The sequence below is a fragment of the Tetrao urogallus genome (genome assembly GCF_951394365.1).
Source record: "Tetrao urogallus genome assembly, chromosome: 5".
NCBI lineage: Eukaryota > Metazoa > Chordata > Aves > Galliformes > Phasianidae > Tetrao > Tetrao urogallus.
Window position 1 is genome coordinate 16,569,517 of NC_136818.1, and position 25,998 is coordinate 16,595,514.

The 25,998-nt window shown below is 39.5% G+C and overlaps 1 protein-coding gene across 1 annotated transcript; it reads right to left on the bottom strand.

Moving 5' to 3' along the window:
* Window positions 1-876: 876 nt before the first annotated feature.
* Window positions 877-21,537, bottom strand: ALG14 (ALG14 UDP-N-acetylglucosaminyltransferase subunit; the record flags this gene model as incomplete). The annotated part of the gene is made up of 4 exons (XM_079535775.1): window positions 877-1,107; window positions 15,632-15,754; window positions 19,878-20,029; window positions 21,390-21,537. 4 exons carry the CDS (start codon window positions 21,535-21,537, stop codon window positions 877-879), a joined length of 654 nt encoding a protein of 217 aa, XP_079391901.1.
* Between the last annotated feature and the right edge of the window lie 4,461 nt (window positions 21,538-25,998).

Below are 25,998 nucleotides of genomic sequence, written 5' to 3' on the forward strand. Positions count from 1 at the left end.
ATGAAAGTAAGGTGCTTAAAACATGAAAACAGAATATTCTGAAAGACAAATTCACTGTGTGAGGTAAAGGGAAGAGAATCTCTGTTCCTCTCCCTACAACAGACAGTAATACATTTTTCCTCTATATATTAGAGCCCAAACCAGTTAAATTCTCCCAAGTGACGGTCTGTTCTCTGTGATATAAACCTGACAGGGACTTTGTTGTGTAGGCTTTGAAGAAAGCGCTTCTTACATCCATAAGTGCTGTGCCTGCAGCATGACACTTGTCACCTTTTTATTTAAGGGCCGGGCAAAAAATTTTCAGAAGGTGTGCTACAGATTATAAAGGACAGTTTTGACAGGCCCAGAGGAAAAATGATACTGGCTGAATGCTTTGGGGGGGGAGAGCTTGGAAGACTGTAGAGCACAAACTGTCAAGAAGCCAACTTAATATAACTGTTTCCTTTATACTCTAAGGATTCACAAGGGACTTCACTGCTAGCATACAGGAAATCAAGTCTGTTGTGCTAGAACAAGACTTTGTTTCTTACAATTTAGAAAACTACACAAAGTTTCCTTACAGGAAATGTTACAATTCATACAAATTCCCATATTTATTTGTAGACAAAAATTGCTATTCACATAGCAGGAAAACTAGATGAAAGCAGAAACAGCATAGACTTACTGCCATTACGGGTATTGATGCACAGACCTTCATGATGGCAATAAATACAACTACACAAAAGTGTACTATAACATAGAGATATCTTTATTACCGTCTGTTTTTCCAGTACTGGCCTAATTTTTAACAGGAATCCTTGAAAACAAATTATGTTACACTAATGAATTTTTTCAGTGAGGAAATTTAAGAGTTTATTTTAGGTAAAGCCTGTCCTGTTATACTATTCGACCAAGATAAACTGACTTAGGATATTTTTCCTTCAGAGCAGGCCATTGAACAATGAAGTAATCCGAAAAATAGTAAAGAATTTTTCCAGACAGGGATAAAGTTTCCACACGGCAGATGCTTTCTACGTACACAATGATTGCTCTTTTCATTCCTAGAAGCCCAAGAAGAAGAGCAGATATACAGACAGGAACACATGTTCCTGGTCCGTTGCACAATATCTAAAAGAGATGAAACATTTTACAAAAGTGAAACATTATTTTATTCATACAGTTAAGAACTGAAACTGTACGCATTCTTGTAATACTACGTTTACACCCCCATCCCCTGTAAAATAAATAAATAAATGAATAAATCCCAAAGATATTTAAAATAAACAGAAGAGGCAATTGAATACATTAAAAAAAAAAGGGGGGGGGGGCGTGGAGGGGGGATCTGGGGGGAAGTGCAATCCAAAGGCATTATTTCTAAGTAGCTGCCAAAAAAGATCTTCTTTCATTACATGTCAAGGAAGAGGAGAAGAGTTCTGACATGGTACAGCCTATTTCTAGGAAGGAAGCAAAAAGAACTGCTGGACTTGGATATATACTTACAGCTTTGTGCTGTATCACTCACAAGATTTGTTCCAGATTAAGGCATAATAAGGCCAACCAAATTTGAGTAATATTATTAAACCTCGCATTCAGTTATGAACTTCTTGAACTTTGGCTTAAGTCAGCAAAACACTTAAAAGAGTTCAGAAAAAAATGTGCTAATAAATTAGGATCTTCATCAAAACCTGCTAGCTCGTAGGCACAACCAGATTATTTATTTATTTATTTATTTATTTTATTTTATTTATGTTAGTATTCACCTATTGGCCTTTCTTATGTATACCTATTTCTAGGTATATGTTGCATATTTGTAGCAGAGGATCTCAAATTCACTTATAAATATTAACAACAAAAAAAAAGTGGTTTTTCAAACTTAGACGTTAGTAAATTGACAAAAATCTTGCTTAAAACAAAAAGCTTTAAACCAGGGTATGCATTATGTGCACTACTTGAAAACCAAAATTGATTTCAGGCAAGGAATTTCTTACTAAATTTAACAGCTACCATGTAATCAACACTTTTCTGCACAGCTGGGGGTTATGTGGAAATAAAGAGCTCTTTTACAAATCATGGCCCTATATCCTATGCACTTACATTTTTGTTCCGAGTTCACCAGCTTGTGAAAAATATTATATTAGTAGGGAGGGAAAAGAAAAACATCAGAATTTCTGTATCAGGGCTGTAGCGAATATTTCAGAACGCTTCCTTTCCTGCTTTGTGGCAAGATCCCAGTGACAGGCTGGCTGACAGCACCTTGCCTCAGTGAAATGCAGGCACTTCTGATACTGCCGAGTTCCAGACCTGACAGCAAATACTGTCCTTTGCCTGGGAGATGGCCCCAGAAATTTAGCCTGGGGATGTGATGACCATGATGTAATGTTTTCTTATCCGAATCAACAAAACTGAATATTGTATGTGAAGTTATTCTGATTTTATTGTTGCTTTTAATTGAACTACTTATTCACCCAAGACTTGCTGAGTTGCCCGGCAGTCCCTTTGAAATAACACACTGTCTACTATTTTAATCTTGAAATACTTGTATAAGAAAATCACAAATACTTGCATAAGAAAATTCCAACAGTGTAACTTTTATGTCAACAATTATATAGCTAAGAAGTGAATAAGCTGAACACATCCAATTTGCATACAACATTTCTGAAATGAGAATAATAAACTGGTTTCAAACCTCCCCTGCTGAGCGTGCTTTCAAGTAAATCCATGCTGGAGTTTAAAAGCATACTCTACCATCTGCTGAGAATGAAAATCTGGGTCTTATATATTTGGCATGGCAAATAAGGACATGAACCAACCACACTCTGCCTTTTAGCATTTCAAAGAAACTGTTCCATACCTGTGAACTAAACCATGCATTTTGCCCTATTTCTTGCCAAGTTTGATTAATTTGCTCTGATGTTGATCCTGTTACTGGTATACAGCTACTGATATCTAAATTTAAGCATGTTTGGGTAATAGCATTTGTTAATAATTGCATTCTTTAGTAATAGTATTTATTACTGTAGACATTGGCACATGAATCAACCTGGAGTGTTTTTGGGAGTTCACAGAGCAAGAAAAAACATCAGGGTTTTTGCTGCAGAGCCACGCTGTTTCAGGCAAATATATGAGAAACACGGAAACAGTTTTTTTTTTTAAAAAAAGTGTTTACTGCTTTTTCTTGTAAGTTAAATATTCTGTCTGACTATTGTTTTCACATTCAAGATTCCACTTTAAATAGACAGATAAAAATGCATACCACTGCTAAACAGAAAATCCCTTATCCTTTCCTTCAGTAGAGCTACGTGCAGTACCATCACTGGCTTGTTCTTGCTGCTGCCCCACACCTTTCCCTGCTGCATTACGCTCCCATCCCCTCCCTTGCCCTTCCCTCACTGCCTGCCATTTCAGCAACTCTGCACTCTGCTCAGCCCACGGAGATGCCTCCACCCATTCTTTCTTCCCTCATCTTTTTGCTTTCCATGCTCTTCTCCCTCTGCAGCGCTGCTCTCAGGCAGACTATCTCCTGGGCTTGCACTGGCTCAGCCTGGTTGTCTAAAGCAACAATAGTTTCCCATTGCTCCCTTACTTTCCATTGTCTGACACAAAAAGTAACATTAGGATTCAGGTCTGGTAGAAATTCTAACATTCTCCTTGTCTCAGAAGCTGAGGGTGGGTAAAGCAGGTTTTATAAAAGCCAAATTATTATAGTAATGGTCTTTATCAACATTCTGTGCTGTACACTTCGCTCTTCTCTAGGCTTTTTGACATTTAGTATTCTTGTCTCAGGGTAAACACACACAAAACTAAATACTGGAATGAATTCAAACTAAGCATACTCACAAAAAACAGTGTAACAAAATAATATTTAAATAGGTCTGTCTGCTAAGATCTATGTAGATCTGTAGACCACACTGAGATGGTGTTTTTGCTTTGCTGAGGTAAGAGCCAGAAAAGAAAAGATCAAAATGAAAATCACAATGAAACCTCTTTTCTGCATATGTTTTTTGATATGACAATTTACATCTCCTACTAGCTGTTAAGAAGTTATAATCTGCTTCTCAGATGCCCTTTGATTCACAGAAAACTATTTTCACAAGGAAAAGGATCAGGAAAATTATGGAGTTTCTAAAATAATCTGTAATAAAACATTATCTGACCACAGCTCTTTAGTTCTCTGCTCCTTCCCCTTCCACTCATACCCCTTCAAACAAGACGGAGCTCTTGTGACAGGATCTCTGCATGCACAATGTCCATAAGGTGCCCCGGCTACGATGTTCACATTCTAAAATTCTGTTTTAGGAATCCTCCCCTGAAAGGGACTGGTATTAACCTGCTGAAGTCTATGGACAAATAGATCCCTATCTTACTTAAGGGTCGTGATCTTTAAGTCAGAACTATGAATCAACCTTTCTCATCACTAAAAATTAACCTTCAGTCAACCCTAAGTGCATGTCTAGAGACGTGTCATACTGGAACAATCAGAGTTGCAAACACATAGGAGTGGCAATTCTCTTCCAAAAATCTTGTCTGGCCAGTTCTGCTTACGCCCTCTCGCAGCCACCAGGAAGAGCCAACAGCGTTCCCACTGCTTGGAATTCAGCATCAGATGCTCATCAGTAGATACAGGGGGAACTTCTGAGAAAATAGCATGTATGTTCTAATAAAGAAGAACCACTGCAGATCTGTAAACTAGAAATGCTGCTGTTCAGCTCATTCCAATGTACAAACTTGCAAAGGTGAAAGGAACTGGATCATCTACAGCCTTCCCAAAGCTCATAACAGAAGATGAGCTGTCCTGATAGTGCATTTCGAAACACTGTTCAGAAGTAAATTTTGGAGAATGATTGATGCCTTCCATCTTGAAAAAATCAGGGCTTCTGTTTTCCCTGCCCAGTAGAATCTGCTGGGGAATCTGGTAGGAAATATTAGTGTTCTCTGGAGCAGAAGCAGGCATCTATTGGGCAAGAAAGGAGAAGGGCCTCTCTAAGGTCGATCTGGCTAGTCAGGGCAAGTGTTTCCCAATATCTATTTACTTTAGCTACAAGGCTGCATGTAGAATATTTGCATTGCATGAGATGTCTCTAAAGACATCTCATTTACTTGGTTCAGCCTCCCTCAAAGAGGCGCAGAAAAAGAAGAGAAAAGGGTCAGACAATTTTTGTGTGGCTTTTGTGACCTTGAGCTGCAAGAGCCCAAGGACCTCCTTGGTCACTGGACTACCTCACCTTGCAGCCAACAAGCTGCATGGAATCACTGCAGATACCAGCAAGGCAGGTCTCTTTACACCTTTTGCATTCACCTTTAATATAAAGAACTTTCCAGATAACTCTTAAATAGGCTGCCTGGCATCACAGCAGAGCCTGTAAGCTAATGTCTACATACCACAATCCTCATGCAGTTCAACATAAGCAGTCTTCTGAATGGTAAACAAATCAATCTGTTTATTAATGGCGGCTTGACAGTAAAGGGTCAGTACATAACATTTATACTTACTGACTCGATACAACTGACTTCATATTCATCACTTTCACATGAAAATGGAATCATTCTTGCCTTTGTATTTTAGATATTTTCTACAGCTGCTGAAAGAAAAGAAGCTAAGCCGGCAGGCTGGCACGTGGGGAACTCTGGCACATGGCACCAGTGCAGATAAAAACTTCTTTAGAGCTGGTGAATGCAGCACTGTAGCAGAGTGACATTTACCAGCTAAAACACTGTAACACAGCTTCACTGGGACGAAATGTCAGGCCACTGGTTAAAAACAAAACCAAGAAAAGCAGAAAACTTGCAGTTTTTCCTGTAAAGATTTGCTGTATATCCTTAATGGACAAGCATTTGAGTACTGCTTGTATTCCCAAATTAAAATAATCAATTAGACCTCCCTGCTGCCCTGGTAATGCCCTTTCCTAACTGCACTAAGAAGCCTGAGAAAAGGATGTGGTTGGTAAAGACAGAGAGCTACTCAAAGAGGCAAAGGAGAGAAGAATGATACAGGATTGACCCAAATCGGGTTATTGTATGATCTTTGTTTATCTATGCAATAGAAGAGACCTACTTTTTTAACGAAGTAAGAAAAAAAATTACAACATAAGAAAAATTAGGCATTTTATGCTCCCTAGAAAGAAATGTGGGACTAAAAATGGTTACTTATAAATTCTGTTTTCTTCATATTTTTGCTAGACTGCTAAAACTCATCTTTTGTTGTAAACACTTCATTTAAACAGCTTATTAGCATTTGGGAACAGAAAGTAATGGTTCAGGCTGTGAAAGGCCAGAAGGTATCTCTGAGGTTTGTCAGAAAGGTCAAGGAAACCTAAACAACCGTTCCCGATATTTTAAGGAAGGAAAGGGAAAAGGAAAGGGATTTAAAAAAAAAAAAAAGAAAAGGAAAACAGGGGAGAAAGAGAGGAAGTGGGAAACTGGTTTGAACAACAATTGAAAAGCAGTCGGCACAGAAGACAAAGGAGTTTTCAAATATGACCATACTGCAATGTACTCACAGAACAGATTTGTGAAATAAGCTTTCCTATTTGCAAATAAGACTTTATTTAAAAACAAAAAAATAATTAAATTTCTCTTTCAAGAGGAAGGAGCATAAATCATTCTTGCTCAGCTCTGAGAAACAGCTTGAACCATCTACAGATGTGACAAAGCTCTTTGGCCAAGGCTCTTTTTGCCAGCAGACCCTTGATTCAGACACTGATTTTTACAAGTTTCCCACTTCACCTTGGAACGCAAATTCTGGCTTTGGAATGGGATTTCAAACATCAGCAAGATGTAACGACTAGAGAAAGCTGCTAAAAGGCAAGTCAAGTCATCTGTGCATTTTCATTTTAACTGCATGTTCTTAGCTGATGACAGACACCGAAATGTTGTGTTGTTGATAGTCTGTCTTGCATAACAAAAATAAATAATAAAGCGCGTTAGCAAGTTATAATGTATAAAACCTTGAGAAAATCAGCTTTAGAAAACTCTTGAGACAAGGACAGACAAAAAAGCAAGCCTTTCACAAACTCAGTAGAAATAACAATAAACACAATTCAATGAGACACAAATACAGAACTCTAACAGGGGCAGAATGCACTGTCTCGATACAAAGAAATCTCCTTCAGGAAACTGCAAATCTGACCATAGAATAACTTGAAGGATCTCTCAGAAACAAAGGAAATGGAGCAGAAAGAATGGTTACAATGACAGAGAAACCAAGCAGTCAGACTAAGTGAAAGCTATGCAAAGATCCTTGGTCTCTGAAGGGAAAACTACAAGAAAAACCATAATAACAAACTTGTTTTTATGGATGGGCCAGTGTTGGATATTTAAGGAGTTTATTCCCTGTTATGAATTCAGAGCGTAATAAATGTCTTTGTGGGTGTTTTGCTTGGGGGAGGGATGGGGGACAAGAGGGGAGGAGTGAGTTAATGTTTTCTGTGGCACATGAAGTAGAATCTACAACGAACTTATTTGTACTCTGCCACGCAAATTGTAGAATCTTACAAGCTTACCACCATTTGCTTGTTTTTAGTATCATCTTACTGTATTAAAAAAATCCACATTTATGTACTGTAAAGTACTCAGCTGAACAATTTCTTACTTCACCTACAGAAGTACCAAGCAGCTACATAGGTAGGTGTAATGCAGCTGCTTGGTCTCAGCTGTGTTACCTTGTCCTGCCTGAAGATCCTCAGGGACCTGATTCAACTCACCTGGAGCCTGTGAGAAACACAACTGTGTGCAGTAGCTGTGCTGCAGCTCTCTCAATATTTGAGACTCCTCTAACGAAAAAGTTAATGAAAAGTATTGGTGAACAAATATTTCAGCTTTTAATAGTAAATATATTTACTTTATGAGCTTATGATTGAGCTGCAAGCCTGATAAGCCAAGAAACTTGGGTTGTGCTCGTGGCTCTGCTGTGGATTCAGCATGAGATTTAGTATATGATGCTTTCTCTTACATTGGTATTTTCTATCTTAACACCAGGAAAACAATCATTTATTTCTTAGAGAGGATGCATCAAAATTCCTGTATACCCCTTTCACCAAAGTTCTCCAGGTATGGTAAGAATTGCTTTTATGAGCATGCGTTTGTATGGATGGCTAACACAGAAAAAACTGACTTTTTCATAGCAAGTAACTCTAAAAGGTTTCAAAAATAAATTGTTGGTGCATGTGGAGGTATTGAAGTTATGACAGTGATCAGATATTCTAGAAAATGTATGTCTGTTTAGTAATCAGAGAGGGGAAAAAAAAGAAAGAAATGTTAGAATTTATGAGAGAAAGGGATTTCTACTAAGCTTAATGTAAGTACGGGAGAAGGAGCATCCTTGTTCAGTCTTCTCCTATTTTAGCTGTTTAACATGTCTGAAAATTGAAGATTTGAACCTCAAGGAATACTACCTTAGTATTTTAAATCTTTTTCAAGTTCTTTTTTAAAATAAATAAATAAATAAATAAATAAAGCAGGATCCTTTTCTAATAATTCTGTGCTATTACTGTTATTGATGGGGGGAGGAAGAAAGTCACTTTCCATTTGAATAATATAAAGGTCAATGAAAAACCTACTAGTTTATTCCTTCTGAAGAATGAAAATACTACCCTGTTCACCTTCCCCTGCAAACTGTAAAAAAAAACAGCTGAGATTTCACGCTATTTCCTGTTTAACTGTACTTACAGAACACAGACTAGGACAAAAAATCTACATGTGTAGTCTGGTGTAAAACAGGTAATTAAAGTAGAATGAATTATACCTGGATACACTTTTGTCTTCTACTCTCTCAATCATGTGAATAATCATGAGTACAAAAGATAGTTATAGTTCTCTATAGCAACAGCTTGCGTTTGAGCTAATCAGTGGTTACAGCCTGTAGAACTACTAGGAAAATATTTATTGTCCACTTCTGGGCATTTTATTGCTAAGTTTCATTGTTATTATCACATAATATCCACAGTAGGTGAGGTGCTCTTCAGAACAAGCAGAGACTTGTGTCATTCTGCAAGCAGATTACCCAACTAGGGCAAATCAGACCAGTGAATACCAGAATGGGAGAGAGATGTGGAAGAGTAATTACTTAAATTAGAATGTGCAGTTGGTTTCCTAATGTGCAGTACCTTTTCTCTGCTTTGATGGGAGTATCATTTTCATCGAAGACTAAAAAAGGTTGGAGAAAGCGAGACAGAAATCCTAGCTGGGATTTTCTCTAGGGGAGAAAAGCAGTAGTTTCATGAAATACTATGGACAAATCCACAACAGGATTTAATTATGACAGCACTAGGTATCATCATTTCTGCCTTCTAGGCGTTCAGTTGCCTGGCTCCAAATTCTCATCCACTGTACTCAGAAGCAGGGAGCCAGATGATGCGTTTCATGTCAATGTTGGTGCATAAAGCAGTAAAAGAAGCTCCCAGTTTCTGGATCTTAGCAGAGCTCAGGAATGTGGCTACTTGAGACTGTCAAGATGTAAACAGCTCAAGTCTGTTTCTGGGTGTGCCTAAGGGCTTAACTGTTGGAAAGAAAGATAACCTGGGTCAAGAAAAGCCTCTGGAGTTAGGCACAACAGCCTTGGGGAAGAAAGAGTTAGAATCAAGACTTAGGTACATGTAGAGATGTGCAAGTTTGACTTTTTTTTTTTTTTTTTAAATGAAGCTAACCTTAAGTTTAACCATCCTGTATTTCAGACCAAAAGTGGTAGGTCCACAAGTGGGAAAAAAAAAAAGGTTTCTGGAGAAGTAATTTCCATCCATATATGATGCTTTTGTAGATACATGGAAGCAGAACGGGACATGTGAGCTCAGTGTATTACTCAGCATAGTTGTCATGTATAAAATAAGAATAACAGAAACAATCAATTGAAAACAATAATGAAGGACAGGTAAGAAAATTGTACTAATACCCATCTGTTGGAATGTTTGTGCTGGTTATTACAGCTTTAATTCAACACCAAGACTGTCAATGAGACCAGACAACATCATTACCTCTGTCAGGAGTTTGTGCGAAGAAACAGTGGCAGGAGTGACTTCCAAAAGAAACAGAGAGAAGGATAGAAGGTTGCTTAAAAAAGAACAAGATCACAACAGCAGATGCAGACCACAGAATGAACTCCCTACCTACATTACCATGGAGTGGGCCCATGGTTTATTGCCACTACTGCTAAATTAATGGGAAGTAAAATTTTGACTTTGTGTAGACGTTGCTCATAATGCAACTCAGCAAAGGGTTTTTGCCAAGTAAGTGAAATAGCAGTTACCAAGCCACACACACCTTCAGCTACAGTGAGTACTGTCTTTCAGCAAGCTGCCGTTAGTGCTCTAAGCATCGCATGAGTGTCAGCACTTGACAAAGCACTCGGTCAGAGGGCCATGAGAGATATTTCTAACCTTTAGAATCTATTTAAAAGTAAGGGCACAGCTCATCTCCTCATGTATAAAAAAAAAACTGCTTATTATAGTAGATTGCTTCTACTTGGAAACAGTCCAGAGATTAGATTCAACCATATGTATTGCTAACTGACCTAACATAAGCCTTTAATTGTAAATATCAGTGTGTCTTTCATTAGCCAAGTATTCATTTAATTAGACCTTGAAGTATGTGTTTTAGGTTAGCTAAAACTATTTTCTATGCACATTAGTATCTTTGAAGCTACTGCAGTACTAACTGCACTTGTTATAGCAAAAATGCACATGAAATACCTGCCTGAAATCTCAATTTTTACTGCTATTGCATCACCCCTCTGAAATGTAGTGTGTATAAGCATGTCCAATAGGCAGTCACAGGAGACAGAGCTACAAGCTGGCTTAAAGTTGGTAACTTGAATGGCTTTAGATGTCTCTGGGTGTTCAGCAGAGGGTAATTTATATTGTGGCTGCAGGGTAGCTGTACACAGTGTACACGGTACGAGGTGGAGGGGAAAACTAAATTCATATTCATTAACACTGAGAAGTTAAACAGATTTGGATTGCTCAACTTTGTTTTCTTTTTATAATATACAGCTTATATCACTGACAGTGTTAATCTGATATTCTTGCTCTTGCCTGCTTCGATTGTTTTGATCTTAGAAGAACAATAGTAGATCAGACAGTGTAAAATCTGAAGAGAGAAAGATTCAGTATACAAAAGAAAGTACCAGATAGTCTTAATACTGCATTATACAAAGTTCACTTGTTATGAAGTGAATAGAGAAAAAAATGCCACCACCCAGATTTTGTAGTTTTCCACCAAGTTCTAATAAGAACCGTGATACATGGGACAATAACTTATTATTCGCCATAGTAATTTGTTGAAGTGCTATGAACTTAAGACATTCTGGGCAGAGCACAAAGAACGGAAAATCTTAGCTAAATGAAATAATGATCTCCTTTCACATAGCATACTGTGAACACTTCTGTAACAACTTGAGAAACTCGCTGCAGTGAATTTAACTGGTCTGGGGACCAGGCGTGTGTAATGGGATGTGCAGGCCTCACATGAGTCATACAAGAATTGGTAGGCTGCTGGAAGCATAATCAGCTGTGCAGATTTCAGGCTTCTATAAAAGTTTAAAAGGGAGAGTCCCATTCAGCTGACAGCTGGTGGGAGGGAGACAGCACAGCTTGCAGTACTTGCTGTGCAAATGTAAACTTCTTACTAGAGACTTCCCACGGGAAGGAGGCTCTAAAGTGGAAGGACCGCCTTCTTTGCCTGGATTAACCCCAGCTTTTCCAAATAGCGGTGGGCTGAAAACATCTGCTTATCTCAGGCCCTGCAGAGTACTAAAGCAGCAAATGTAGGATCTGCAGTGCAGTAAGGAATGGACCTATGGAGCTTCACATAGCACTTCTACACAACTTCATTACACTGAAGGAGCCAAGGTCTGACCCAATAAGTAGACACCCCACCTGTGGCTGAAAATGAGGACTGGATGCAATCACTGGACAGTGTTCTATCATGTGGTGCACTTGTAGCCTTTGTTTTCAGCTTAATTTTCAAGTATGCCAGAATAACTGGAATGACTGTGAGCCAGCCAAAGGGCTAGATCACATGAAGGTTTGTTTTCAGGGCTGGCAAATCTCAGACACAACAAGGACAATGGTTCTGTGAGCAACAAGAAAACTGAAGACTAGGACCTTCTGAACTACTGACTGTAAGCATATCATAGTAAGGCTGTAGCACTATCCCCTTTTGGACATCAAATAATCTACACAAGATCCAATAATTTTCTCTGTCTTTGGGGAAATCTCAGTGTGGCTTGTCTACTTTCCTGTAACTGCTTGAGAAGGATTTGCATCTCTCCCTAGATAGCAGATCTTCCAACCCTTTACTTTGGTTTTAAGTTTCTTCTCATCCTTTCTCTCAGTGAAGGCAATAAAAATCGCTCTTCTCTGACCAGCTGCCTGTTTTCATGGTAGGAGTTTGCAGTCTTTGAGGCTATGATTGCACATTAAATCTGGCTGTGGATGACGGTGTTACGAGTTGTTTGTGGGGGAATGAAGGTGTAGACAGAGTGTGCTGGCACAAGCCTTGCTTTCCTGGAATTTCAGGTCTCTGCACAGGAAGTCTATGTAAGGTTGACATGTTGTAAAAACTGCCCAGCAGAGATGTGCCTGCAAAACATTTTGACACCTATATTTCTGGAGTTCTGTATTTAGCTTTAAGAATATAAGACAATCATCACTTCTGACGTCTTAATTTTGTTACTTGGTTTAATACCTCTTAAGGGATTTAACTCTGCAGAGTGCAGATGCTCATAACTCAGAAATGGGCCTCTTGAAGATGATCTCAAACTGCACAACTAAACTAACTTTTACATTTCTTAAACTCTCTGAAGGCCCATTTTAAGTGTGGGTCAAGTCCTGCAAGACAGTAAAGGTCTCCTGGAAGTTGTTTAATTCTTTCTGAACTCACTGTCTTGAAGGAGAGTTAGGTGAAACTGCTTTCTCATGCAAAGTTAACTAAGAACCTTTGCCAGAAGATTTTGAGAGATACAAAGGGGACGTAATGCTCAAGTGAATAAGTACATATGAAGTAACTCCTGTGCAGCTAGGTCTGCTGTTTCCCCCTATACAGCTCTTTTGGCTTGATAGATAAGCTTGGGTTGGCATGATTAACCTATCTGCTCCAAATCTTGCCTTTGTGCACTTAAAAGGTTTCAGCTCCTTTTGCAGTACTTCTCTTATCCTGCATTCCTTACACTGAAACTGCAACGCTTATTCTTTTCTCTAGATTTTGGGTGTCTGGAGAAGACTTCATTCAAAGGATTGAGCCTGTACTCTTCAAACTTGCAAATGTTCCTGACAAGCCTAAAAACAAGTGTAAGGATTTGGGGACCACATATACATACAAATGAATTAGAAGCAATTCAAATGCATCATTTCCTCCTGCAGTTCAAGAAAAAAGTCTCCTTGACTGAAAATATACAGTACCTGTAAGTTCTGCTGTTTAAAATGATGAAGCTCTCAGCATGATGTAATCATGTGCTTGTTTCTTAACTCAGCATTGATTTCCAGGCCTAAAGTTTTTGATGGATCCTGTAAACTCCACCCTTTCTAGGTCTTTACTAATCATTTACATTCTGCCATGAGTGGGGGGAGAACATTTTCCTCTAAAGGCAATTAAATATGAACAGTTGTTTTACATATTATACAGAATCTTTTCACTGGCAATGGTGAAGCGTTTCAATTCCTGTATCACTTTACTTTGATAAGTGTTTTAAAATCTTTATAGCTTTCTGACTTAATATGTTTTAAAGAATTCCTAAACTATGAGATACATACACAAGCATCTTGTAGTAGAGTATACACATAGTATACAAGCTACTCTGAAGCGGAATAAGATTTGGCATAAAGCTAAAGATGTTTCTGATAGTGGCAGTACCAGCTGCTGTCAATGGGCAATGATGGTACCTGGCAAAAAAAATCCTCCCCTTTAGCCCACTTTTAATCGTGGATACAGCAGAATCTTAGGACAGAAGTTTGAACTAGTGGTTTCCTTAAAGACTGCAGAGGTCTTAGGTCTTACAGGCCTTGATAAAATGTATTCTTAATTCTATGAGGACAAGTGTTTTATAGAAGTGTTCTATGGAAGCATTTGGCTTTCACTTTAAATTCCTCCCATAAACAAAAGAACCACAGAATTACATTTGTAACTTCCTGCTCTTCTCCTACAATGTATCCTGTTGACACTTTTAATAATACAATAAAGCTAGAGTGGGATTTTCCAGTCAGTTTCTTTTGCGTTATTTCGTTTCAGAAACATATATATATTAAATGAAACCAGTGGCATAGCAAAGCAATTCCTAAACATTTTATGCCTTTTAATTATAAACTGTCTGCTTCATGTAAACATTCCCCTACTATTTACCCCTGAAAATGAAAATCACTGTAAAAGGAAAAGTAACCCATTCCCTCCTCCCTCCCAACTTTATCTCCAATTTCCAAAACAGCCTTGGAAAACAAGAATTGGAAAGAAGACACTTCTGTTGTTCTGCACATTAAACTGCTCTAAAATCCAGGAAGCAAGGAGTTTTTGATCTTATAGGAGCTGACCAATATTACTACAACTGATGAGATCAAATTATTCACAGCAGCTTCTCTAAATTTTCAAAACAGTTCAAATACATTTGAGCCTCTTTGTAAATCACCATATAGTTCACAGTTGGAGCTAAAAAATTCAGTGTACAAACATCCTTTGTGTGTGTGTATGTAAGTTGGTACTAAATTATGCAAAATAACTTGTAACTGCACAAGTTCATACAGGTTTCACTGAAATATTATATTTGAAAACACATTAAAACATTCATTTGAAATTCTGTTAAAATGCCTTTTTAACAATGAGTTTGAATATCTGAGTCCTTAATATGACAAACTCAGCAGAAAGTCAGCTTTCACTGAATTTTTACTTAAAGAATTGTAAGACTTCAACCTGGGAGTCCAACGTGCAACCTTTTGAGAGCTGCATTAATACGAAACTTTATTGATCAGATATGTCATATTACTTTATTTCTGTAATCTGACAAACCTGAATTCTGATTCGATTAAGTGTCTGGAATATTTAAATATATATTTTGTAATTAGCAGCTCTGGGGGGACTGCAGCTTTGTGAGCAGCTTGAAAAGATTACTGAAAGTGAGAGAAATCTGGTTGCCACTGCGGCAATGATGTTTTTGTCATCAGATGAGATAATTAATTGTCAGACAGCCAAAGACTAAGTAAATATGCATGTAGTTGAAAAGTCTATGCAAATAGAAGAATTAAATCTGTACATATTCCTACTGCTCTGAACCTGTCTGTTCCAGACTGGTCATACCATTTCAGGAGTGAAACCAGCTGATAGTATAACCAGGTTTTCAGGCAGAGTTTGTGCTGTTGCAATCCTGAAGAGATATGATCGAGAACCTGCAACCTTGTCTGTGCTAGCTTTGCCAGCATTAACAAGGGGGTGACAAGCTCTCTGGTGTTACCTGAAAACTCTGAGAAGGAAGACTGGTATTTGCTAATGTAATTCACGAACACTGCAACCCATTCTGTTTCTTGGTATATTGCAACTATTCTTTCAGCTTGTAAAGTTAAAAAACTTATGTCCTGTAAAATGCACATCTAAGCAGATATATGAGATCTGCAATGTCTTGGTATTCCAAACGCTTCTGTGATTAGATTATTAAGTTCTTAGTAAATTAAAATGTACCTACCAAATCTGGTTTCAGTCTGTACGTCAAAGGAAGGGAATAAAGAATGGAGCATGCGGTTGTTACCACGGAGGAGGTCCAAGATTGTCTAACCTCACGGCTTCTGGGAATGCGATCAAGGGTGAACTGGAAGAGAGCACGATAAAGCTGAATTGTTATTTTTCTTAGACTGTTGTTCCTTCTATAGAGTTATTAGACCTGCCTGTGCCAACATTTTTTTAATTTTTAAGTCGAGTATGGAAATGCTTGGGTAGATGCCTTATTCAGTATTGTGCTTAGCACCCCTGGTGATGAGGTTAAACGAAATACTAGAACTATATATCAATTTTTTGAATCGTTTCTAATGTTACTTTAAAACATTCCTAACTTTAAAAACAATTCTGGAGCAATTCGTCTGCTGTACGTTAACTTTGTGCCCCTCCTAGTGGCCACCGAGACACACTCACAGGTTTCAGAAGCCAGGGCCCAAACTAGGTGGCTCTCTTCTATTACTTGCTTCGATTCTATGTGGATTTACATTGTAGAAAATATAACAACATTTCTCAACTAATGTCTGGTGCATACTGTTAAAATCTAACAGCAGATATCTGTGTCCTTTAAATGAGTGCTCAGTAAGTATTCAGAAGAATATGAAGATGCATACTCAAAATGCAAAACATTTGCCTAAAGAAACAAAAATAACATTTCATAGAAAAAATTAGTTTAAGAAATATTTTTTCTTTGTTCTTTTCCTAGAAAAAGGTAAAGATCTTTCCCTGTGTGTAACGGGTATCAAATTAACAAAATACAGATGTTTTCTGTTTGTCTGAGAACGCTGTGCACAAGCTAACTGTAGTCAGGCTAGTCAGGCTTCCTGTGCTCTTCTCAAGTGACACAGAAATCCCACTTAAAAATTACTGCTGCAGCAGAGGTCAGTCCTGATGCCAATTAATTTTTTCATTGTTTAGATGAAAAATAAATACATTAAGTACAGTGCACTCTCCAGTGATACTGATATTGTTTAGGTCTGGACATGGTCACTAACTCCCTTCACATGGGACACCAGATCACTACTGCTCTGGCAGAACTCATACAGAGAGTGAGAGACTCTAAATATTATTAATATTTTAATATTTAATATTAAAATAATATTTTAAGCACTAAAAACTCCCCATTTACTGCAAATGCAACATTTCTAAGTAACAGAGCTTAGTCCTGGTGATTTGTGACCAAGAGCGTTAGCAATAGCTGTGCATGAAATGCAAACTACATATCAGTCTTGAATAGCAGTAGCTGAGGGCTTTATCACACACAGTGGAAAGAATTAAACACAAAACCTTACAAAGGCAGAATATTAAATTAACTTTCTTGACTGAAATCTTGTTTCATTGCAATAAAGTTTTTTAATTGTCATAATAGAAAGCATTAACAGATGTTACGAACTGGTTGTTTTGCTCTATTTGCAGGTGTTGAAACTGACTGCATTAGTCTGATGACAAAACAGAAAAACAAACAAGGCCCCCGCTCTCCATTCAACAGGATTCTCTCTCTTTTTCAAAGGTTTGGAACAGATCAGATGATAAAAAGAAATGTTTGTAAGTGGAGTTTAGACTTTTGTGTGGTATTACATCCTGCAATAAATATGTATGACAAGGTAGTTTTAGACAGATCAAGCCTGAGTGGAACTATTCAGATGCTCCCCTTCACAGTAAGAATGGTGTTAAATAATATTTGCCAAAGACCTGTACATAATTTTCTTCTTGATAAGCAACTGATTTCAGCAAAACTTGGAAGGGACCCCAAATAGTATCAAAGTAGCAATTTACATGTAGCATTCAAGTAAACATCAAACTGATTTCATCTGTATTCTTCAAAACACACTTCTGAAACTTTTCATTCTGTGGTCTATATTACATGTTGGAACTTCAGCCCATGTGTCAGTCAATTATTGAGTATTAAGCTGGGGAAAAAAATTAGAATTTTGTTTAAAAGGTACTGCCAGGTGTTTCTCATCTAATGGAAACACTGTTAGTATTCTGAACAAAGAGCACTTCTGCATCTTTTGTTGGAAAACTGCACAGTGTGTACGCAGTATCAGACATAGACAAGCTGTGCTCCTATCTTCTGTGGTCTCATACTACTGCATTTCTTTTTCAGCACTTCTGTAATGGAGTCAGAGACCTTGCTGTTTGAGGACAAACGTTTCAGACTGGCAATTCAATAATGGTTGATGGAGTACTGTAATTTTAAAACCAGTAATGTAGTCTTTGCCTAATTAATAGTACTGTTTTGCAAGCATGCAGACAAAAGTTGATGAAAAATCACCCCTGCTAAAATTACTGCAGTATTCTCAACTGAACATTCCACAGACCTTCCAAATAACCTGGCTTTATGCAGTCCTTTTACATGCTGAGGAACAAGATTTCCTATCATGATTACTTTCATGAAACATGGGAACACAGAGTAGCATATGTGATCAAATTACATGAAGGCTAGTGAATCAGGCTCCTCTTCTCAGACATGATGAATGGGAATATAAGATCCTGTGAAGAATGTGCGTTCTTCAGTCAATACATCTAAGTTGTCTTTCTACTGCTAGACTAGGTCATTGAGAGCCTAAGTATGTTCTCTATGCTGAGTGCAGGAGGTAACCTGGGTATCAGCTGAGGGGGCAACCAAGCACAACAGCTGTGATTATGGGCTAGAGAGAAGCGAAAGGTAAGTGACAGTGGGACCAGAGATGTCATAAAGAGGCTTTTCTGATTTTCTTTTCCAAAAGATTTAGTGGGTAGAGATGCAGCATTTTCTTTCTTGTAAGGAAGATGTTGCTTCTGGCTTCCTTTCCCTCTCTCTGAATTCTGTAGCTTTTAGAATTGGGATGAGCCATACATCAAAAAGAGAAATTTGTCATATCTGTAGGTCTTTTACACTGTAATTCGCTAAATGAATACACTGATTTTCTCTTCAATCACCATTATAACCTGTCTTCTGCTCAGTTCTTAGTTCTGGAAAATATACTTCCTTGACAAGAAGAGGAAGAGAATGACTATAGATTGAAGCTGTCAGTTTTCCCCTTTGTTGACTCAAAACTACAAGAAGCCACTAACACATTAGCTTTAAATGCATATGATGCGTACATATTCCAGCACTCAATGCCAAAACATGTCTTGGCTGAGAGCATAATCTGAAGGTTAGCAAATATATGTGATAGGCACGTGACCTTTGCTTTACAAATTCATCTTCTATTTTTGCTCCGAATGTTTTTCCTCAGTGGAAAAAGAATGGCCAAAATAAAGAGCATCTGCTGTGCAGACAGCAAACTCAGATGCGGCCAACTATGTTCCTCTGGCTTTCAGTGCTCAAGGAAAATATAACTACATGATGTGTTAGCAGTTGGAGGGAGTCAGAACGTGAAGTTGCTTAGCAAAACTAAGTATACAAATGGAAAAAATGCCTAACCTTTTCAAACTCAAAATATTTTTAAGAAATGTAATGACCTAGGTTTGGACATTTTTCAGGTAAGTGAACTGGGAGTTCAGCATTCACTGAGGTGATCAGTCAGAAAGCTACTGGCAGTGAGATGTATTACCTCCTTTTTAAACACCTCTCTAACTAATGCTCAGTTTTAAAACCATATCAAATCACAGCTCAGAAACACACAAGAGGGATACAATTCCAAGTAAGTTTTTTTTAGATAAAACATTTTAGATAAAACATTTAAAACACTTATCTCAAAAATAATTTCACCAAGGGAAAAGGCCAAACTGAAAAACACAAAAAATAGCAAACCACCGTATTTCTGTCTCCATACTTTTATAGCTACAATCAACACGTCTAAGTCATTTACAAAACCAAAAGAAACTTATTCTTAGTGTGCTTTTCTTAAGCAACAGATTCCCTTCTTTCTATAATTACTTTCATTACAATTACACTTTCCCATTGTTTTTTATCAATTATAACGTTCACCAGAGGTAAAGATCATTTCAAAACTAAGATGGCAGTAAATGACATTTATTTTCAGGTATTTTGCATTTTCAGGGTCTATCTAGTTCAGCATTAATCAACTGTGTTTTTTTAGCAACACAAGAAACAGTATATACAGAGTGGCACTTCAGCTGAGCTTCAGTGGCAGTGATTATCAATCACTAGAAAATCAAAAGCACATGCTGATCTTAAAAGTAACCTTTTAAAGAACTGCTTCCAAATTGCCTTGAATTAGAATGTCGCATTAAGATCAAATTATCTTACAAGAATATACTTAACAATTTACCTGGGAATTGGAGAACCTTTCAGCCCTTTTTTGTTCGAAAGAACGTATTTTAGCTTCACTCATCTTATCAGAGTCTGCAAGAACATAGCATCTAGGAGAGTATGAGTCTGACAAACAACTGAGCAACCTCAGGATTTCTGTTGTGTGACCTCCTGCAAAACCGAAATATGTTGCTGTTAGTATATGAAATATTTTGTAATTTTCAATTTTTTCAGTTGAATTAGTCACTTTTACTTTTAAAGCTTATTAGTACTAATAATATTGGTAACACTCTTCTAAAATGAGAAGATTCAATTAAAGGATGATTGAGTAACACGAAGGCAATTCAGCTCCCAGTGCAGCTAAACTGATGGAAGTGTTTCAGTTAAATGAGATCACAAAGAAATGAGACGTTTAATGTCCTGTACGTGATGCAAAATTAATTTGGCAGTTGCACTGTAGTCCATATTAAAAAACCACACCCTAGTGCGACTGTCCAAATAAAACTACATGAGAGCCCACTCGTGGCTGCGCCGTGGAGCAGAGACTCTCAGTGAGCACATTGAGTGCAGGCAGAATTCAGGGACTGTGCTGTCCCAGCTCATAATGTTGAAAACACACTGGCAATGATTTCTGAAGCTAAGCCAGGGTAAAAGCTGAGTGCCGGGACACAAACAGTCTGGCCCCAGCCAAAGGCTTCACCTACTGCCCTTGAATGGGTGTTGACAACCTTCTAACTGCAAGGTCACTTTGTTCAGGGAGCTGAGCTGGCAGTAAACCAAAGAGAAGGAGAGACCGTACTCTTGCTATGGCATAGGGCTGATCTTTTTGTCAGTTTGGTTTCCAGAACTGAAGCCACGTGAATAACTGTAACAATGAAGTGGGGAGGGGGTCACCTGGGGATCAGTTTGGCTGGATCAGAATACCAAGCCCTGAAATATGTGCGTGGCCATTTACTGGGTCTATTACCTCTAATTCTGCTGGAAGCTGCAGACCAAAATCATGAACTGAATGTATTCCTGCTATCTCAGGTTGTGTTTCATCAGCCTCCTAAGAGACCTTTGCTGTCAGAGACAGGTGTTCTGAGCTGGCAAACATCCGACCAGCACGGAGCCACGCTGCTGGGCTGGCACAGGAATTTGGCACCTTCCTGCATGATCTATGCAGTGTTTTACAAACACTGGAGGGCTTTTTTCTTGAGCAACGGCTTATTGAAGCCTTCAGTAATTTCAGTGCAACCACCCAAGTATTTCCACGAGCAGGAGATTCTGAATTCAAAAAGTCTCGAACAATTGAAGATGACATAATGTTGGTCAGTATTCTGGCAGCAGCACGACGGCAGAGCTCACGGGGCGAGGAGGCGGGCCGGGCTGGGGTCTGTCTGCCGCTCCTCACGGCGGCGCACCGCGACTACAGCTCCCGGCGTGCACCGCGGCACAACGCCAGCCCCGCGTTCGGTCTCGCGCCGCGCTGCGTGCCGGGAGCCGTAGTTCCCGTGCCCGCCGCGAGCTCCTTGAGCAGCGCCTCACTCACCGGAGCCGGCCACCACTAGCAGCCTGAGCGGGGCCGTCCGCCGTCCGCGGCGTCTCCTCGCCAGGAGCGCCCAGGGGACAAGCAGCAAGGGCAGCAGCAGGAGGAGGGAGGCCGCGGTGCCGCCCGGCGGCGGGAACGAAGGCTGCATGGCGCGACCCGAGCGCCCGCCGCCCCGCGCGGAAGCGCCTCCCGGCAGACGGCGGCCGGCGCGGCCCAAACCTCCCCGCGCCTGCACGAGAGCCGGGGGCCGGCGGGGCGCCGAGGCGGAGCGGGGCCGGGCCGGGTGCCGGTGGGGGCGGTGCGTGCGGGCGGCGGGGGCTGACCCGGCGCTGCCGGACGGCGGGACGGACAGCGATGCGCGCGGCCCCGCGCCCGTCCTCGGCGTGCGCCGCGCTCTCGCCTGCGTGCATCGGGAGGCGCGCACCGCTGCCCGTCCTCTGGCGCTGCACGGAGCGCAGGCCGGCACGCAGGAGCGAGCTTAGCCCAGGTATGTGTGCGCAGAGCGCCTAACGATGCGTGAAGTAGGAATAGCAAGGCTTTACTGCCGCTCACGGTTCTCGGTTTGATTCGTTGTAATGCTTCAGCCCCGTATTTCTGCACGAAGCCTGCGGCACCAGATCCGCGTTCTTTCCATCGCTGCAGCGTCCAGCTTCGTGCGGACGGCTGAGCGCAGGACTGACCTCGGGCGAGGGGTGCTGACAAAGCGAGGGTTGCGTTTGGTGATTAGGGGAGAGGGACCTCCGTCAGAGCCGCCTTCAGCCTAGCAGGTAGGATCGGCGCGCTCCAGAACTTCTTGGAGCGGTCCGACGCCGCGGCTTTGTGGATGGCGTGTCAGCCACGTGCCGGTAACCGTTGTGCGCGCCTGCCTCGTGTGCACGGGCACGGGAGCTCCAACGCTGCAGTTTTAGCCTTGGAAGCTGGACGGTTCTCTGTCACTTGTCACAAAAACGTGTGCCAGCCATGGGCTCGAGTAACTGCTGCGTCATTTACAAATAAGGTGCGTGCTTCCCAGCTACCATCCGCCGGCTTAGGAGCTGAGTGAATCCTGATTCATGGCCAGCATTTCTTCGCGTTGTGTGTTGTCCTTTGTTACATCGCTGCAACGTGTAATTAGGCAGTTGTCTGAAGCAGACTATTAAAAGTATTGCCATAGCACGGTCTTCCACTCAGATGAGTAACTGTCCTGTAGACAGCCTCACAAAAGCAATTGCTACTTAATCATCACTGACATTTGGAAACAACAAGGCTTTAATTAATAGTTCTGTTGAGGATGTATAAATCTCAAAAATTATTTTTGCTTTCCACTTAATTAGCTTCATAAAACTAATAATTAGGAACAATAGAGATGTGTGACCTTAAATTACAGAAGAAAGGAGGAAAGCAATGGGGTCCTCTTTTGGAAAGTAACTACTATGTTAAAACGAGTTAACAAGTTGTATAGGCAATTTAATCCTATTTTTATCTGTTTTGGTATCTTTCTCCTCTTATGCTTTTTCAGTGAAAAGAATGTCCTTAATGTAAAATATATCCCAGATTACTACAGGGAGCATAGATAGCAAAAACTGTTTTTACTTAATAATTCCTTTTTTTCAGGGCTTTTCTTACAGCTTCTCTTTGCTCTGTTTTTTTTGGGCTTTGTATTCAGAAAAACAGTCTTGAAACCTTGGCAGCAGAGAATAATATGAAAAACTTGAATTTATTTTCATCTTTTTGTGTTATTTCCGCTGTATATGTATACTTCTCCTTTCTATGCTGAATATCTCTGTGAGGATGTTTTGGTGAAATTCATTAAAAACTGTTCTAAGCCTGGTAAAATTGGAAGATTTATTTATTTGGTTGGTTGGTTGGTCGAGCAAGTTGTTTAGAAACAAGAGGAAAAGGTTAGAGTGATACACGCCTGTTCCTTGGACTAGGAAACTGAGAATCTGATGATTGCTTGGATACAAAGCAAAGATGCTGAGGTTTCAGGGTGTCTAGAAAGGTAACAATAGACTCCTAGGACAAGTGCTGGAAGTTTTAGTCATTGGGAATTCTGCTTGAATACCAGATATAGCTTTCAAGAAGCCTATGCAACTGATTGCAAAGCTTGAGGGAAGAGTCAGAGTTTGGTGAGGCCAGTTAAAATAACTGTTTAAAGACTGAATAGGCAATCTGCAAGCTGCAAACCTAAAGCTTTCAGACATTTTATTTCTTTTATTCTTTTGGAAAACTGAGTAGAGTGAGCCTGTAAAGGTATCATCTGCAGTGTAACACTGCTAATTATGTCTTTTGTTTTTCAGTAGGACATTTTATTTTTTTTTTTTTTCCCCAGTGTGTTTGCATTCTTTCATATGGCAGCAACTCCCTGCTTACAGTCAGTGTCCTGGAGCAGGGAAATAGCAGGCTTAGTCCTGTAGGAGTTAAGTAGCTCAATAGATGGGGCGGGCAGGTTGCTCTCCATTTGGCTGTGTTGCACACGCAGTCATCAGTTCCTTGTCCAAGTGCCTTGAGAATGCTTTGTCTCAGCATCGGATATGCATGTGAAAGTTAATAACAGAAAGCAGCAACTCTCCTGAAGTTTAGCACATTGTGGTCACATTGACTAAATGATGTGAAGCAGGTGAGGTATGGGACTTTTACATGGAAGACCACAGTTAGTAACAGACAACAGTTTTTTTCAAGATTGTAAAATGAAAATGCTGCCACTGAATGCAGAACCTATTTGTGTGAGAGAAGCAATACAGTCGCCCTGAAATAATGTGTCAGAAAGTGATGTCAGTACAGTAATTGCAAAGGCTCTTTCCAGTACTTCTGCTGCATATGCAGAAAGTACCTTTGAACTTTGTTACTGAAGGAGAAATTATCCACTTTCATTCTATGTAACTGATTGCTGTTATCCAAAAGAAAACTTTGAAACTCACAGGTAGGAAAAAATAGATTTAAAAAAAATGGTATTGCATTTTTTTTCCTATTTACTACTGTATAAAGAAAAACACGCTGCTGTCCTTTTTGTGTGCGAATATTCTCTGTGGAATATTCTTACTGGTACATTTGGTGCATGTCTCCAAGAAACTCTTTTCCAGCAACTAAAGTACACCTTGTGTTCATGCTTTCTTAAGTGGCACTTTGATTGCTTCATTTCTCCTTCTAATGATAAGTTCTAGAAGTAGGCATAAGAAGTATTATGAATATAAAATTAATTAAATAGGAAAACGAAGTACTTGTGTTGTTCAGATGGTATTTTGCTTTTGGTGCCTTCTTAGATAAGTATCTTCTAAATTCCTTGTCCATTTGATGAGGTTTTTTAGGTTGTTCAGTCTGTGATTTTTTTACTCCAAAGTAACTTACAGGTAGGGTAAGTAGATGAAGTGACTGTGGACAGAATCTTCGTACAGCATTCCTAGAGTTTAATGATATGACATTACAACAAAAATTTTCAGACTAGAAGGCTTGCTCAGGAGATTCCTGCCAGCCCCAGGGAACATGCCCTACACATACTTCTTGCACTTGTTTTCTTAAGTGCAGTCATTTTGCTGTGTTTTGAGCGAGAATGCAGCTCTACGAACATCTCCAGCAGCACAACTGGAGGTAAACTACCAAAACAGTTCGAGGTTGGGTGAGGAAAAGGGCAGGAACCTGTCAGCCAGGCTTTGCCACTGGAAAGATCGCCCTATGGAACACTTTATCATGTTAAACCTCAGTCATGTTATGTATCTAAATATTCTCAGTTTCTGCAGGATAATTGTGTATGTGAAGGGACTTGGAAAACAAAATGTTATATAAGTGTACAATTTCTGCAGAAAACTTTTTTTTTTTTTTACGTGCTTTCAATGTTACTTAGAAACTTAAAGAGAAGTGATACTATGTTGTCTATTAGAGAAAGAACTTCTGACTGGGTTCCTAATCCATCTTTTCTCATGCTAGAACTGTAGAGCTGTGTCTGGAAGACTTTAGATCAATACCACCATCATGGATGTTGTGACAAATTCTGCTGTTGGGAAGAGCAGGGATTGTTAAGGTTGTAGACTAGAGTGCTGTGCAGGAGCTAGGGACAAGGTGGAGCAGGCAGCTGGTCAGTGTCCAAGTGAGAGATGTGCTCATGTAATGGCAGCATCAGGGTGTATCAGAGTCAGTCTGGCAAAATGCATCCCTTTTAGCTGCAGTTACTTTCAGCTACTTTGTTTGGACTGAGTTTACTTTTACTTTTTTGTGAGTCAGAAACTTAAAAAGCTGCTATCATTGCAATTATAGTAACGCAATCTTAGAAGCCCTGATTAGTATTTGGGATCAATAACATCTGTATGTTCACTTTACAGTTGGTACTGTGCTTCCTGGCATGACAGTATTTTTCATATATATTTAAGATGGTTCCCATTTATTTAAACACAAAGAAAAAACATTTGCAAACAGTTGAACAGTGCTTGATACCACTGGCTGAAAAGCTGGAACAAAATCTCTCAAATAATGAGATTAATTCTCTGAATTAAATTGCCTTCTTTCTCCCATTCACATTTGCCATTCTTTCCATTTTGATTTCCAGTAGCGTGCTCTGGTGTCTGATGCTGCCATCGGTGTCAGACAACAAAGTGGTTGTTAGCTTACAGCTAAATAAGGAAGGTATCCTTCCCTG